Below are 17,089 nucleotides of genomic sequence, written 5' to 3'. Positions count from 1 at the left end.
AGACAGTGGGGAGTTAAACTTCAAAATCTTTCTTCTATGAATCATTTTAATGAGCGCTTACCCCTGGGGACCCAGGGGCAAACAGGTCACAAACTGGCAGACTGTGAACCCTAGAAACGTCCAGGCCTCTTTCCAACACGTTTTTCCTCCACAGACATACATAATTTTACATAAAGGGATCGTACCACACACGCTGTTTTTCCTCTCCTTCCCCTTCAGTACCTCGTTCCCTCCCCTCCAAGTAAGCCACATTCTCACATGACCCTTCACGGGCCTCTAAACAGCCAGGTTTCGGGTGTTTTTGGTCGTTTTTTACAAAGGGAGTCAATTGTAGCATCCTGTGTTTTCCGTAGTGCTATGTGGAGGTCGCCCCAGGTTGTCTGATGCGACTCCATGTTCTTGCTTTTGAGGCTGGTCGGGGCCCCGTGCGTGGCCGGGTGGGTCTCCACTTCTGTTCGTTGGCCGGAACCCCCGGCGCTGGCGAGAGCGCCCTGGCGCCCGTGGGCCCGGTGTCGCCACTGTAGTTTCTGTAGGCTCTGTCCCAGGAGTGCAGTTCCTGGCCAGAGGTGGGGGCGTCTTTACCTCCGTCATGCAGAGGCCTGTGGCCGCTGAGATGTGACCGTGAGATGACGTGGCCCCCCCTGCACGCACAGGCCCTACTGTCACTCTCGCCACCGGCTGGGCGGCTGTGCCCGGAGGCGCTGTGCTCCTTATGCTTCCCTGATCACTCGGGCACTCTTCACCTGCTGGCCATTGGGTCGTTTCTCTGAATTGTCTGCTGATTTGTTTAGCCCATTTTTCTTTTGGATTGTTTGCCCTTTTCTCCACAGACGTTATTCTGCTAGGGCTGCAGTGTCTTTATACAAATTCTGTACATTTAGGGCAGGCGCCTGGCTGACTCAGTCTGCAAAGTGTGCAACTCTTGATCTTGGGATTGTGAGTTCCAGCCCCACGTTGGGCATAGAGCTTACTTAAAATAAATTTTAACTGTCAACACTAAAGTCCAGAGATGCCATATAAAAGTGTGGATTCTTGACCACACTTGACCACAAAGTAGGGATTTGTGAGCCCTAATGCCAGGTGCTCACTTGGTGAGTGTGTACCCGACCCTCAGTCTGCTGACTTGGGGGCTCCCTGCTTGAGGCCATAGACACCTAGGGTTTTCCCACATGGACCCCTGAGCCTTGTGAAAACTACTAGATCTTTTCGGTGATAAGCACACACATTAGTGGTAACTCGGTGAGTTCCTAGCGATGCTCTTGGCCTGTGCTCAGGTCTGAGGGATTATGTAAGACAACGGCTGCTGATCTCCTCAGAATCCACATCTGAAGATGATGCGGTCTGTAAAGTGGTTAAATTGTGACATTTTCCTGCTCTCAGCGCAGCAGCCGACCCTGCCTGTGTGCGTGGCGGCGTGCTGTGTACACGTCTACACGTCTGCTGTGTGTGAAAGAACCCTGGGGCCGTTGTGCCTTTTGCTTTCTATTCAGCCCTTTCATTACCCAAAATAAAGATTGGGGTTTTGAGATATTTTAAAATCTGCTGTTGGCCCCAAAAGTTGTCATTTCCCCTTCTGTCCTCGAGCGTGGCCCCTGCCCTGGAGCCGCCTCTGTCAGGAAACTGAGGTAACCAGCCCCAGGCCTCGCGGGGACACCTGCGTGGCCTTCACTTTCAGGTGAGTCCCGAATGCGTCCCTGTGACAGTGCTTTTCCCTAGTGAGTAACCTCCGAGCGCTGCTTGTATGAGAACCTTCTGATTTTGCAAAGCTGTACTGTAACGTGACTCACTGGGTCAGATTGTGTCCCTAGATGTAACCATGTGAAGAAGGCGTGTCTGGTGACCGTGGCCACATGCCAGGGTGGCTCACGTCCCCCGTCCCTGGGCCCCGCCCCGTCGGCACTGCTCTCTGTGTGCGCCTGTGTGAAGTCACACGCGTGGTCGAAGCCAAGTGGGAGCTGAGGGTCCCTGAACCTCAGAACATCGGCTCTGGCACTGACTTCAGATTTACTTAGCTTGTTACTACAAGTCCACGGGTGACCTGTGTCCGTTTTCCCAGCTGGACGCCTCTAGGGAACTGTGAGCACAGACCCTGTGCTCGACCGGTGAGTCTCTGACCGGGCACGTCTGGTCTGTGGTCGGTGTCCGAAGCTCACAGTTGTCTCCATCTGGAAATGGCTCTTTCAAACTGGACGGCTGTGTGTTGTTTGGAGCTAAATCATATCTAATTGGTAGTTGAGTGGGAACAGCCAAGCCACTGTTCTGGTTTGTCCTCTGTGCCCTCGTGCGTCACGAGTCACTAAGTGGTCGTTCCTCCACGGCAGGTTCAACAGAGGCTTCCCTGCCCCTGGAGAAGGAGGAGCAGGTCCGGCTTCAGGCTCGGAGACGGCTCGAAGAACAGCTCAAACAGTACCGGGTGAAGCGCCAGCAGGAAAGAGTGAGTCTCCTTGTGTGTGTGTGTGTGTGAGAGCATGAGCGGGGGAGGAGCAGAGGGAGACAGAGAATCCTAAGTAGGCTCTGTGCCCAGCACAGAGCCTGACGCGGGGCTCTATCCCACGACCCTGGGATCATCCACACTCCCCTTCTCAAGGGCCTGTCCACACTCTATCTTCTAGAGGCCTGTGTGGTTTCATGCAACATTAGGTGATTAATATGTCAGGAGTTCAGTGTAGGATTCTAAATGTGAAATTTAGCATCACTCTTTGTCTTAAAAAATTATATAATATACACATAACACGGGTGGTTTAAAAGTGTTTTTTTTTTTTTTTTTGAGACACACACACACACACACACACACACACACACACACGAGTGAAGGGGGAGGGGCAGAGAGGGAGAGAGAGACTCCCAAGCAGGCTCCAGGCTCTGAGCTGTCAGCACAGAGCCCAACATGCGGTTTGAGCCACAAACTGTGAGATCATGACCTGAGCCGAAACCAAGGATCAGATGGCTGAACCGGCTGAGCCACCCAGGTGCCTCATAACTGGTGGTTTAAATGGAAGGATACTTTTGGGGGCTTCTGGCCGGCTCAGTCAGAAGAGCATGTGATTCTTGATCTCAGGGTCATGAGTTTGAGTCCCATGTTGGGTGTAGAGATTACTTAAATAAATAATAACTTTACATGGAAGGATACTTTCTTAGCCCTCAGTAACATACCCGCTCTCAAAGTGATGGAAACAGGCATCGTGTCTGTCACATGTTGGTCTGACCAAGTTATGATCCCTGCTTGCTCAGAAGCGAGGAAGGCAGGGTGGCTGCAAGATGCTGGGGCAGGGCCAGCTGGGGCAGAATGCAGCCTGGGGAGGCGCGGTCCGGTGTGAGGACCGGAGTCTCAGTCAGTCCCCACGGCCTGGCGCCGCACGGCTGTCACCGAAGCTTAGAGCTGAACGTCTGGCTGCACTGGGGTCCGCGGCTGCCTGTGTGAGTGCAGAGGCCCGTGTGTGCGGCGTGTGACATGCTCACGACCAGTCAGCAACACCTGTCTGCGTATCCATGACTGCAGGAGAGGTGTTTTGAGGTTGGTTCAGACTGGGAGAATCTGCCAGACCTCATCGTGGGTTATGGGGGTAGGTCCACGTGAAGGGGCCTAGGATCATCTCAGTAGCTGCTGAAAAGGTGTTTGTGAAAAGTCAAAATACGCAAAACAAGTGAACAAAAACTACTGAAGGAGAAACAGAAGGGTATTTCTTTAGGAATATTTCGTTTACGTGAGGAGCGTAGTTCAGACGTCATCCTCACATGGCGTAGATGATGAGAAGTTCTCCATGCTGCCTTCCTCCCTGTGTCCTGAGTGCAGAGTGGGGGCCGCCTCACCCTATGCAGTAGTCTACCCGCATTTCCTTAACCAACCTCGTGGTCAGCATTCCGGTTGTTGCTACATTTTTGAAATTGTAAACAATGCCGCAGTGAACGTTTTGCGTCTTGGTTATATTCTTGTGGGCAAATCGTTGACTTTCACATTATCGGGAAAAGGCTTTATGTATTTGTTAGTTGGATATTCAGTGTGCTCTGGCTAGGCTGGACTGGTTTATACCCCCGTTAGCAGGGATGAGACTGTGAGTGTTGGCCATCCTTGGCAACGTTGAAACAACAAACACTGAGCTTTTGTCCTCCGACAGGTGAAAACAACAGTACCTCCTGTCGGGGAGCACCTTTTACGTGTTAGTTGTTTGCGTGTTTGTGTCAGTCTTTGTTCATTTTTCTTTTTTTTTTTTTAAAGTTTATTTATTTTTGAGAGAGTGAGAAAGCATGGGTGGGGGAGGGGCAGAGAGAGAGGAGTGAGAGAGAATCCCAAGCAGGCTCCACATTGCCAGCACAGAGCCCGACACGGGCTCGAGCCCATGAGCTGTGAGATTAAGACCTGAGCTGAGGTTGTATGCTTAACCGACTGAACCGCCAGGCGCCCCGTCTTTTTTAGCTATTTTTGCTCACTAGTTGGTATTCTTCTCGTCACATCCCAGGATCATTTTGAGATGGTTCCCTTTCTCCTCCTTGACCCCCTGCCCTGTTGGGATAGCACTGACTTTGTGGAGTAAACCTAGGATTGGCTATGTCTCTAAGAGAAAGTCATTTTGAAATAGCATCAAGGAACACTATCTTCTGTCATCCTTTGTCTCATTCAAAGCCGTTAGGGAAGTTCTAGCTGAAGTAATAATGTAAGAAAAAGAAATAAGAGATATAAATATTGAAAAAGAGGAGAAATGTTATTTGCAGGTATTGATAATGCCTTGGAAAACTCTAGAGAATCAAGTGAAAAAAATTATACTATATTAAAATATTATAAAATAAGGGCACCTGGGTGGTTCAGTAGGTTGAGCATCTGACTTCGGCTCAGGTCATGATCTCACAGTTGGTGAGTTCGAGCCCCGTGTCGGGATCTGTGCTGACAGCGTGTGCTTTCTCTCTCTCTCTCTCTCTCTCTCCCCCTCTCTCTCCCCCCCCCCTCTTTCTCAAAAATAAAATAAACCTTAAAATGTATTTTAAATTATTAAAATAATGAGGGTTCAGAAAATCGTCAGTTGAAAATACAAGTATAAAAAATCAACAGTTAGCCTAATACGGCTAGTTATAAAATTAGTGGGAAAAGCGAATATTTACGGCAACAGCATGATGAAATACCTAAGAATTACACTGAAACGGCAATGGTTTGGAGTCTCAAGCGGTCCGGCGCGAGCAGGCGTGCATACCTGGAAGCGCGGCTCCTCAGCCCCTGAGTGATCGTACGTCTCAGGTGGCTGTGACCCAGCAGGGCCGCTTTGGATGTGGACGTGGTTGAGCCTGTCGAGAAGAGTGCGTGCGCGGGGCTGACGGGACAGCTTTGTGAGGCCCTGCCTGCCGGATACGTGGGAATGCCGTGCGGTCCTGGTCGTGCGGGGCGCGTGCCCGGGGCTGGCGCGGGGAGGGTGGCCGGTGCAGCCTTTCGGGCCGCGAGGTTTGAACGCTGCCGTCACTCGTAGACGTGATTTCTGTACTTTGGTTTCCTCCCCAGTGCAGTCAGCCTGCGGCCAGAGCACGACTGTCCAGCACGCTCGACCCGGAGCTCATGCTGAACCCGGAGGCCCTGCCCCGTGCCAGCCCGGTGGCTCTGACAAAGGAGTACTCCTTCCTGCGCACCAGTGTCCCCCGAGGGCCGAAGGTGGGCAGCCTGGGGCTCCTGGCGCATCCCAAGGGGAAAAGAAGTTCCAAACCAAGCAAAATCCGGTCTCTGGCCGATTACAAAACCGAAGACGACTCCAGTGCCGGGAGCTGTGGTGGGAACGCTCCGGCCGCAGACGCTGCCGGGGGCGCCCTGAGGCAGAGCCGGAGCAGCGTGACGTCAGTAGTGTCCGAGGTCAGCCCGTGTCCTGAGGCCGAGGACCGCCTGGAGAACGCGTCCCTGACGGGCGACAACACGTCCGAGGCTGACGGGAACGAGAGCGACAGCTCCTCCCTCAGCAGCGTGTCTACCCGTGGGACGCGCGGGCTTCTGGCGGACCCCGTGGGCACTCGCGACGCTTCCTATGTGGTCAACGGCCGGGAGATCGCCGCCGCCGCCCTGGGCCAGTTCCCCTCCATCACGGATGTCCTCCAGGCTGCGGCGGCCGAGCACCAGGACCAGGGACGGGAGGTCAACGGGGAGACGCGGAGCCGGACAGACAGCATCTGCAGCAGGTGGGTGCTCCCTCCACCGCCAGAGCCGACCGGCGGTGCTGGGTTTCTCCTCGTCACGCCTGAGTGTGTAACGTCTCTGTATACACAACTCTGTCGTTCCGTAAGACGCGGGAGCAGGTCAGGAACCGCGTCCAGTGTTGAGGGATGCTGTTTCCCGTATCTACGTAGACTCGTGTCTAAAGCTGCACGGATACTTCCCTGGGCTGACCAGCTCCCCAGAGGGTTTCTTGGGAGCGTTTGTAAGAGCGTTAGTGGTCCACTGAAACCTTCCAACTGTATTTATCATGTGGCGGGGACTGGAGCGGCGGTGTGGGGAGCCCAGAGACTCTGGATGCGTGAGGAGAGCTGGCGCCTGATGCTCTGTGCCTTCGTCCCCCAGCGTGTCCCTGGAAAGCTCCGCCGCGGAGAGCCACGACGCGGTGCTGCAGGCCCTGAAAGACAAGATGAGACTCGAGGGTCAGCTGGAGGCGTTGTCTTTAGAGGCCAGTCAGGTAACGGACACTGGAGGCCGGCAAGGCGCCACGGCTTCGGGGCGCATGTGCGCGCCTGCGGGCTGGGTGCTCAGTCCTCTGTGTCCTCACCCTTTGTCCGCCTGCGTGGCTCGGTGTCTCCCTGTACGTCGGTCCTGACTCTGGGATGCGGGCCCGACGGTCCCGTTGGCGGGTCTCGCCGTAAAAGACACTGGTAAAAGTGTCCTCTTTGCTACTTGAACACTTTCTGCTGCGGGTTCTGCCTTTTCTGACGTGAGCTTTGCTGTATCTGTTCAGTCTACTCCTGAAAACCATTTCTGCCCCTTAATTTTCAGTTTTCCTTGGCAAGTGGGGTAAATCTGTTGAGTTGAATTCAGCTGTGTCCATTTGGTGTGGGGAGCAGGGGACACCCGGGCACAGAGGCAGTGTCGCGGCAGCATGGGTGTCCTTCAGGAGCGCGTCCCAGCACAGGGTGTGGGGCAGCGGCTCGTGGCGGGAATAGCTTCCTCTCGAGCCTGGTGTGGTTTGTTGAATGACGTGGTCCAGGGACGCAGACCGACCCCTCTGTGCACGTAAACCTGGTGGTGGTCGCTGCGATTTCAAGGTGAATTGTGGTGGCACGTGGTTGTCACTGTCCCTGTAGAACCTCATCCAGCGCATTTCTGCTTCATTTGCACCTCCGGCCCGTGAGTGATGTAGGAACCTTTGGTTGTGTTTATTTTACTTTACCTTCTTGCCCTCCTAGGATACTGACTTGCTCTTGAGTTGTGTGGATTGTGGCGGGTGTGATCCTTTCTGGCCGCCCTGTTAAAATCCAAGTTGTTATTATTGCACAATCTCATTGTGTTTGCTCACCTAACTGGATTTTTGGGGTATTTGTCGTCCCGTTTGCTGAATTTGACGTTCGTCTTCCTCGTGTTGGTCTTCCCCTCACGCGTGTTGACGTGCGTTTGTCTGCCCGTCTTTGCACCTTGGGATTCCCGTCCACACGTCTCACAGATGGATTTTTGGGTGGGCGGGAGATGCTGATGGCAGACAGGGCACGTGCCTTCCCGCCGTCTCTCAGACGTTCTCTGCTGCCCGAAGGCCTCTGCTCGTGGAGGCCCCACCTCCCGCTCGCTCCCCCTTGGTCCTACCGACCGTGTCGCTGCGGTGCCGCCACCCAGCGCCCGGCCGGGCCTCGGGCCGCCCCATGCCCAGCGGCTCGGGCTGGAGCCCCTCAGAGCCCCTCGTGCGCAGTAGCAGGGGGCCTTTCCCGGGAGGCACGGTCCCAGATCTGAATCTGACGGCACTTGTCGCGGGGCTCCCTCAGCATGCCTGGTGTTCTTTCTTGGGGTGTGTGCGTGTGCGCCGTGCTGCACTCGTTTCTTTTTTGAACAAATGTGTTTTCCAACGTCCTCACGGGCGAGCGGGTGCTCGCACAGCTCGGGCGCTGCTGCGCAGAGCGTGAGCGGCTCCGGTCACCCCTCCTGCCCCTCAGGCCTGTGTGGAGGACCTGCCTCCTCCCGGGAGAGCGGTTGGTGCGAGAGCAGCTGCGAGCCCAGGAGACACGGTGCTTCCCTCTGAGTCTCCCCGGTGCCTCTCGGTGGCGCTCTTAACGCACAGGTGGCAGTGACTCGTCTGAGAGTCGCTTTCCGGTTGGGGGTCTGTCCAGGCACTTAAAGAGAAGGCGGAGCTCCAGGCGCAGCTGGCCGCCCTGAGCACGAGGCTGCAGGCACAGGTGGAGCAGAGCCACAGCAGCCAGCAGAAGCAGGACTCGCTCAGTTCGGAGGTGGACACCTTGAAGCAGTCTTGCTGGGACCTGGAGCGAGCAATGACTGACCTGCAGAACATGCTGGAAGCCAAGAACGCCAGCCTGGCATCGTCCAACAGCGACCTGCAGCTGGCCGAGGAGCAGTACCAGCGACTCGTGGCCAAGGTGGAAGAGATGCAGAGGAGCATCCTCAGCAAGGACAACACAGGTGAGCGCGGCAGGTGGGGGGCGGAGCGGACTTCGGTCTTGGAGGCGAACCCTAGACCCTTGCTAGTTGGTAGTAACGTTGCTTACCTTGCTCCGCCTTCAAAGCCTGTCGTGCGGGGGCTGGCGCTGCTCGCTTTTTCCTCAGAACGGCAGGTTGTGCTTAAAAGATTGAAAACCGACGCTGCTGATGAGTAAACCTTTGTGTTTCCTACTTTAAGTGCAGCTTTTGGCGGTGGTGGATCCCTGCGGGAGTCCCCTCTGGAGGGAGAGACAAGTGGGACGCTGGTGTCGGAGGGACGTGGCGGCAGGCTGTGCACAGAGAACCTGTCGTAGCCCTGTCCTCGCGCCGTCTTCTCATCCCGGGGCGTGTGCTGCACACCCCGCTGGGTGCCCAGCACCGCCCGCGTGCTCGCGGCACCTCCATGCTGGCTGACGGGAGGAGGAGGGGCGGGGCAGGGGGCAGCGGAGAGCCACGGTTGGCCCAGACCTCACAGCCTCTGGTGCAGGCCAGGCAGACGAGGTTCCCCTCGCAGAACAGAGGGGTGGCTTGGGGGGCTGCTCTGGAGGGCCACAAGGCCGTGAGACGGGGCTTCAGATGTGATGACAGAAAACAAAGAGTGACAGACTGCTGTGACAGAGACTTTTCTGGCACCAGAAAGAAGAAACTGCTTGGCTGAGAAACACGCCATAGACTGTTTTCAGTCTTCGGGCATTTCCTGATACGCAGTCCCTTAAGAAAATTATAAAATCCGGGAAGCGCTGAGCACCAGGATAATTGTTAAGTCTGGGTTGCGAGGCCTGATGACCAAAGCCCGTCGGGCAGCGGCACTGACCGCACTCACACAGGGCCGCAGTGCGGTGTGGACGCCCTCGTGGAGCTGACGGCGTGTCTCCTGTGGTTCTCGCTGGGGTCGCCTTTCTGAGGTGCTGGCAGTCTGAACTCTGAAACACATCAGGCCCCAAGAATTTCAGACAAGAGGTCGTGGATCCTCTTAAACTGAGATGGTTTCTTGTCTGTTTTTTAATTTTGGGGAACTGTCTTTAGAATGGTAGGTGTTTTTCTTAATATTTGGCCACTTTGGTTTGCACTGTGATTTAGGTCATCCGTGACTTCCTGCCCCCTTTCCTCCCGCTCTGCCCTCATCAGTGGCAAGAGTTGACCACGTCAGTGAGCCAGGTTTTGGTGCAGTTAGCACTTAGCACGATACCAGGTGCCGCCTGGGCGCCCACAGTGGCTTTGCGGGCACGCGGTTGGCCCTCGGTACCCACAGGTCTGTAGTTACGCGTTCACGGGCACACTCAGATTTGTCGGTAACCCTGAAGCAGGACAGTCCGTCGCAGGCAGGTGCAGCGCTGAGCACGGCTGGTGCCGCTTGACATTCACGCTTCCCGCTGAGGGGGTGAGGCGGTGCTCTGCTCTCCTGTGTGAGCGGGTGCCCTTGTCCGGTCTAGTGTCAGAGCCTCTGCGTCTTTGTGCTTTGTAGGGAGGTTTTGTATTTAAAGTGAAGTCCAGGCACTGTCTTGTGCTCTTAAGTGTGAGACGTCTGTGACGTGTCTCACGGAGGAAGTTCCGTGTGTTCGGTGAGCTTCCTTCGGGCGTGAATTACGGTGCCGTTGGCTGTGAGTTCAGTATCGATGGGCCAAAAGTACAGATTAGGTAAAATGCCTTTGTACACAAGCTCACGAGACAAGGTTGTATATTGATCCGTTCACTCCTGGATTTCTCCGGGAGCCACGGTTCAGCATCCACAACTGCAGTGTGACCTCTGCAGAGACACTGAGTCTGCGTGGGGCGTCCGTGTGGAGAGACGGACACGGTGTGGGGCGTCCGCGGGGAGACACCGAGTCTGCGTGGGGCGTCGGTGCGGAGCTGCGGGCTCCTGAGGAGTGGGTGCCCTGAGCTGCTGTGCTTGCCTTCAGTGCACGACCTGCGACAGCAGATGACGGGCCTGCAGAGCCAGCTACAGCAGGTGCAGCTGGAGCGGACCACGCTGAGCAGCAAGTTGAAGGCGTCCCAGGCCGAGATCGCGTCTCTGCAGCACGTGCGGCAGTGGTACCAGCAGCAGCTCGCCCTGGCGCAGGAGGCCCGGGTCCGACTGCAGGGCGAGATGGCCCACATCCAGGTACGGCCCCGGACGTGTCTCGTGTGGGACCCTGGCCTTTTCCCTAAATGAAGTCCTTCTGTTTTCAGGTCTCACGGTTGCCTTTAGGGAAAGTCTGCTCGCCGCTCATTTAGCTTCTTCTCCAGCCTGCGGAGCAGCCGCCGTCCGTGACCTTCTGACACAAGGGGTCTTACGGCTTCTGCTGCATCATTTTTCGTTCTGTGACGAGCCCCCCCCTGGGGGGCACCTGTCGTGGTTTGAACCCAGCTCTCAGACCCACGTCTGCCCGGGTCTGGGGACTCTGGCACCAGCTCTGGGCCCTGGTCGCTGCCCTCCTGGGACGTGGTTTCTGACACACAAGGGGCACAGTGTGCATCCCCTTCCTGGTTGGAGCTGGTCTCTGCTCCAGCTCCTTGACCACCAGGTCTTCGCGGCGTGAGCTCTCCCACTGCCCTCCATTTTGTTGGGGTGCAGGCGTGTCAGCCTCGGATTCTGGGGGGTGGGGAGGGCAGGTGTCTGTCCAGGCTGCAGAGGAATGCTGGTCTCTGCACTTTCCCTCAAGGCCCCTTGCTCTGGGCTCATCGTGCTCCAGAGGCGGTCAGGATGACAGGCAAGTGGCTGAAAGGCACTTTGCTCCAAGTCTTGGGGCCTTGGACTAATTAGGTTGATTAGGAGGGTGCTGAGTGGTGCTTTGGTCAGCCTCTGTCTTCTTCTTGAATGCAGACACGGGTTTTGCTCTCTCTCCCTTTGGTTTTCTTTGTTCGGATGAAATATTATAGACTAACTAAAACTTTAATTCTCAGGTAGAAGATATAAAATACTAACTCCACTAAATGCTCTTTTAAAAAATAAAACCTAGGGGCGCTGGGGTGGTTCAGTTGGTTGAGCGTCCGACTTTGGCTCAGGTCATGATCTCACAGTCCGTGAGTTTGAGCCCCGCGTCAGGCTCTGTGCTGACAGCTCGGAGCCTGGAGCCTGCTTTGGATTCTGTGTCTTCCTCTCTCTCTGCCCCTCCCCTGCTTCGCTATCTCAAAATAAATAAATAAACATAAAAAACAAAATCTAGGGGCACCTGGGTGGCTCAGCGGTTGAGCGTACAACTTCAGCTCTGGTCATGATGTCATGGTCTTTGAGTTTGAGCCCTGCATCAGGCTCCACGCTGACCTGACCATGCAGAGCCTGCTTCGGATTCTCTCTCTCTCTCTCTCTCTCTTTCTGTCTGCCCCTCTCCAACTTGCACACTCTCTCTCCTTCTCAAAATGAGTAAATAAACTTAAAAAAATCTACAGGGGGCCACCTGGGTGGCTCAGTAATTTGAATGTCCAACTTCGGCTTAGGTCATGATCTCGTGGTTTATGGGTTTGAGCCCCACGTTGGGCTTTGTGCTGACAGCTTGGAGTCTGGAGCCTGCTTTGGATTCTGTGTCTCCCTCTCTCTCTGCCCGCTGCCCCACCCCCACCCCCAACTCACACTCTGTCTCTCTCCTTCAAAAATGAATAAACATTAAAAAAAAAATCTACAGTCTACAAATATATGAATTAGAAATGTTCTTAAATTTGTTACGTATGTTTCAAGGTAAAGGACCCCGCAGGTACATATTTGTTCTACTTCCAACATACTTGGAAATAAGTCACCATGCACGTTAACGCAAGCTTGCAGTGATGGTGCCTTTACACGAGACACGAAACAGTTAAGGAAGCTACATTTGTGTGTCTTGCCCCGAGTCAGAAATGAAGTTGGAGGGCAGAGTGGAGGAGGGGCTCCGGGGAGGAGAGTCAGCTGTACCTGACTTTCTTAGGCACCTCCAGATTCCAGGATCCGCCTTCCTGATTGGGTGAGGACGTTTTCTCCCTCTTTCCCTGGTAACACAGAAGTATTGCCAGGCGCATTCAGGAGGCAGCACAGAGCAGAGTGGCTTTTATTCTTTCATTGCCTTAAAACACAAGTCCCAGCAGGGGCACCCGACCGGCTCGGCTGGAAGAGCATGTGACTGTTGATTTTGGAGTTACGTGTTGAGCCCCACGTGTGGTGTAGGGATGCCTTGAAATAAGGAAACTTACAAAACAAAACAAAACACAGTCCCAGCAAATGGTACCTTCTCCTGTTCTGGGTAGCTTCCATTGAGACCCCAAAATTCACAACTTGTGGTCACATGTGGCATCTCACAGTGTCAACGAGTGTTCACCTTGTATCTGGAAGTAATGTGCTCGAAGGTCCGGTCACAGAGCCGTGTCCCCTGGCTTCTCTTTACCGAGCCCCCTCTTGGGGCTGGCACGCTGTGCTGTAAAGCTGGGCACCTTCTCTGTAAGAGGTGGTGGGTCAAAGGAGGTCTAATAGTCTGTGACAGCCAGGGTCTGACCCCAGGCTGGATTGCTTCCTGGGAATGGCCAGGGTCAGCCTGGTGAGTATCTCGGACAGTTAGGCACTGAGAGGCTAAGGCGTGAGATGTGGCCGGTCATAGTTGGACAGGTCATTTTTGGGGCAAATTCCAGCCGCTGCTGTCCCTGCCATCCAGGTGAGAGCCCTCACCTTGAGGGTCCTCAGATAATCCCTTCAGCAGGAACTTCTGTGTAGGTTTTGCTACAAAGTGCGTATGTAGCCTTGGGGGTATTGACCACTGGCCTCCGGGCTGCCAGCCTGCCCCTCTTCGGCACACACAGACAGCCCCAGTGTCAGGATGGGTGACAGGAGGGTGGGCAGTGAGCCCTGTGTAGTAGGGTCCTGGGGAACAGTTTCCCCTGCGGTTGTCACTGGATAGGACCCTCACTTTCATGGCCTCTGGGGTGGGCCGGGCTGTGCTTGTGTCTGGAATCTAGCCACTTTCTACCTGGTGGAATTTTTCTCTGAAGGTTGGACAGATGACCCAGGCAGGCCTCCTGGAGCACCTGAAACTTGAGAACGTGTCCCTGTCCCACCAGCTGACGGAAACCCAGCACAGATCCATCAAGGAGAAGGAGCGCATTGCCATCCAGCTCCAGGGCATCGAGGTGAGGGCCAGGCAGCTCTGGGGCTTGCTCTTTTCACGCTGCGACACTCGTCAAGGTTGAGAAAACTTACAGATGGGTGTGCGTAAACAGTAATACTCTATCCATTCAGATGTCTATTAAACTAACCTTTTGGACAAGTGACAGCGATTCAGGGTTCGGCAGTTCTGTTCCTCACGTCACTGGAAACTCATCTGTCTGTCTGATCTGAGTTGCCGGCGGTGACTTATCTTCCACTAACTGTGTGGGCCTGGAGCCCTGCACTCGGCCCCGCGGTTGGGATGGTGCTGGCTAGCAGGTGGGCAGGAGGAGGGTAGTGCGTGTGTCTCTGAGATGCCGTGTCTCTGACAGCCTCGCAGTGGTAAGCATTTCCTGTCCCTGAGCACTCAGCTTGTGTCTCTGTTGGCCCCCCAGCAAGCACACGAGCGACTTAGGATGTGGCCAGTTGCACCTGCAGATTGTTTCCCGGGCAGTGGGGGCAGTAGCTCTGGCCTGTTCTCCTTAGCTGTGAGACCCTGTACCATTCCTTACCCTCTCTGAGCCTCGTTCCCTTGATTTATGAGATGAGGACGGTGACACCTGCTCAGTAGGCTTGTTGGGAAGAGGGAAGGAAGGTGCACAAGGTCTGGGCAGCGTGTGGCCTGGCGCTTCTGTGCTGAGGCTGTGGAAAGTCAGCGTCCCGTGACTGGCGCTCGCCCCTCTCCTGCTTCTCTGCACGTGCCCCCGTGTCCTCACGGGTGAGGCGGGTGACAGAAGAGAATCGCGTCATGGCAGGGGCCTGGTGCCAAAGACCTGGAAACATTTAAGTTAGAAGCTGACATTTTTCCTCGGGAAACACACGTAGGTGTTGGATCTTATCTGCGTGAGCAAATTGTAAAGAACTCCATCCGTACTTGTCCCCCAGCCTCGGTCTGGTTTTACCAGCTCAGTGACAGTGTTCCCAGTGGCACATCCCCAAAGCAGGGACACCTTGCAGCCTGTCTTCACGGCAGAGGCAGCCATGGGGGTGTCGTTCAGCACTCTATCCTGTTTCTTTTTCTTTTTCTTTTTCTTTTTTTTTTTAAGCTTTAAGTCATCTCAACACCCAACCCAGGGCTCAAACGCACAACCCTGGGGTCAAGAGTCAGCCGGGCACCCCGGTTCGTCCCATTTCTTAAACCTGGGTTACCTGCTGGCTTCTCCCTCAGCCGGTCCCAAGGGTCAGCAGAGTGGACTGGACGGCCGGAGGTCACCAGCCTTTGGCCCCTCTGGCCCCGGGCTCCTCTGCCTGCGGGTTGGGGACGTGATGGTGACAGACAAGGGCCTCTCCCCAGGGTGGCGGGTCTTCCTCCTCTTTAAACAGCACGGTTTCCTGTGCTCAGGCCGACATGTTGGACCAGGAGGCTGCCTTTGCGCAGATCCAAGAGGCCAAGACGATGGTGGAGGAGGATCTGCAGCGGAGGCTGGAGGAGTTCGAGGGCGAGAAGGAGCAGCTGCAGAAGGTGGCGGCCGCGGCCGCGTCCCTCGAGCAGCAGCTGGAGCAGGCAAGCCCTCCGTGGCCTCGTGGGGACGCCCCGGTGCCACACACGGCCGTCCTCGTGCGGCTGTCCTCGCGGTGCCTGTCTGTGCGCTGTGTCCTTCGGACTCGTCGTGATGTCACATCAGAGCGGCCGCCGTCGCCGTGCCGGCCGGGTGTCCCCCGCACGTGCCAGCACTTTGTGTCCGTGCGCTGGGCGGCGGGGGGGAGGGGGCCGGGTGGCGTTCTCATTCCGGGGGCAGGACGCCGACCCTGGTTCCTGTCTTCCAGGTGAAGCTGGCGCTGCAGCAGCGAGACCAGCAGCTTGAGGCCCTGCGGCAGGAGCACCTCGACCTGCTGAAGCAGCTCACCTGTGCGCAGGAGGCGCTGCAGGCCCGGGAGCGCGCCCTGGGTGACGTGCAGGTGCGCTACGACGAGCTGCAGGCCCGGCTGGAGGAGCTGCAGGAGGAGGCCGCCTCCAGGGACGACGCGATCCGCTCCCTGCAGAACGAGAAGATGGTCTTAGAGGTGGCCCTGCAGGCGGCCCGGAGCGGCGGGGAGGGGCTGGACAGGGGAGCGCAGCGCCTGGCAGAGGGCGCCGAGGAGACGTCGCAGGTTCTGGAGCAGCTGAGACAGGAGTTGGCCGTCAAGTCCAGCCAGGTACTGCGCTCGCTGTCGTTTCGTTAGGAGCGGAGGCCACACGTGTGAGAGCCAGGGCAGTTGTCCCGTCCCGTCTTTGATCTCCTGGTTGTGGAAACGCGGGAGAGCGCTTGCCGGGGAGGGACCCACGCCTGCAGGTCACGTGCTTCCCATCCCGTTGACCGCGGGCAGCGTAGACGCCCGGGGCTGGGAAAGCGAGTCACGTGTGGGGTGTGGACAGTAAGCTACCGAGAAACCCCAGCGTCTGTCTGCAGATGACGTAGAGCTCAGACGCGGGAAAAGTTATGTAGAACGTTCGGATCTTCCCTGCTGTATGCCTGCGGTGGGGCCTGCTGGACACGTGGCGGGACGGTCGTGTGTCAGTGGGCGAGGGCGGGAGACAGAGGGGCGCGTGTGGACACGAGCCGGCTCGCCGCTTTGGGGGCCATTGTGCTGACAGCGTGACGTGGCGACGTGACCCGACCCAGGCAGACGTTCACACACGGAACAGGAGGACTGCGGGGTGTACAGCGATAGTTAGTGGCCGGGAACGGTTTGCCTTCAGACCACCACCCCCGAGCGTCCGGCGCGAGGAAACTGGTGTAGGTTTCCCTCCGGGAAGTAGAGTGAAAGGAGTCCGTGTTTCCCCTGCGAACACTACCCTGGGCCAGTCACTTGTCAGGGACCTTCTGGGTGGGTCTGAATGTGGTTTTACTGTTGGCTCAGTAAGAGGGACGCCAGCGGACCCCGGAGGCGCTCCGCGTCCCATTTGAGCTTTGCCTGTATTGTTGTGGGGTCTCTGGTGGCAACCCTGTGGACAGAGACACTGTCCTGAAAACAGGGAGGTGGGAGGTGGGTTGGTGGGGTTGGTGGCTGGCGTCCCCGTCCCCCGGGAGGCTGTCTCTCCGGCCCTGGAGGTGGGTCTCCTGACGCACGGACCCGGAGTCAAGCCAGCGCGGGGGACGGAGCTCCCACAGCGTAACGTGTGGGCACGCGTGTCCTTTGTAGGTGGGGCACCTGCAGCAGGAAGCTGCCACTCTGAGGAAGCAGACGCAGAAAGTCAAGGAGCAGTTTCTTCAACAAAAGGTAAAGCCGTGTCGTGGGCTTTCTTCGTGTGCAGGAAGTGTGGAGAAAGGTCCCGTGTGGTTCAATCGCTTGCGTAGAACAAGACCGGTCAAGGAGAAGGCGACACCTAGGCCTCTGCCACGCTGTTTAAAGACACTGATTCCAAGCGACGGCCTCACCTCTTGTATTTTAAAATTTTTTTTTTTTTTCAACGTCTTTTATTTATT

At 56.2% G+C, this 17,089-nt stretch overlaps 1 protein-coding gene across 2 annotated transcripts in view; it reads left to right on the top strand.

Moving 5' to 3' along the window:
* The window catches only part of GOLGA3 (golgin A3), a 43,897-nt gene that overhangs the window by 9,591 nt on the left and 17,217 nt on the right, over positions 1 to 17,089 (top strand). For both annotated transcript variants that reach the window (XM_049620717.1, XM_049620716.1), the window contains exons 4-12: positions 2,322 to 2,434; positions 5,486 to 6,147; positions 6,527 to 6,638; positions 8,272 to 8,578; positions 10,498 to 10,700; positions 13,529 to 13,666; positions 15,025 to 15,186; positions 15,450 to 15,818; positions 16,806 to 16,883. In XM_049620717.1, coding sequence (XP_049476674.1) covers positions 2,322 to 2,434; positions 5,486 to 6,147; positions 6,527 to 6,638; positions 8,272 to 8,578; positions 10,498 to 10,700; positions 13,529 to 13,666; positions 15,025 to 15,186; positions 15,450 to 15,818; positions 16,806 to 16,883 — 2,144 coding nt within the window. The remainder of the gene's footprint in view (positions 1 to 2,321; positions 2,435 to 5,485; positions 6,148 to 6,526; positions 6,639 to 8,271; positions 8,579 to 10,497; positions 10,701 to 13,528; positions 13,667 to 15,024; positions 15,187 to 15,449; positions 15,819 to 16,805; positions 16,884 to 17,089) is intronic.

The sequence above is a fragment of the Panthera uncia genome, assembly GCF_023721935.1.
Source record: "Panthera uncia isolate 11264 chromosome D3 unlocalized genomic scaffold, Puncia_PCG_1.0 HiC_scaffold_9, whole genome shotgun sequence".
Lineage (NCBI taxonomy): Eukaryota > Metazoa > Chordata > Mammalia > Carnivora > Felidae > Panthera > Panthera uncia.
This window is presented reverse-complemented; position numbering and strand designations above follow the sequence as displayed.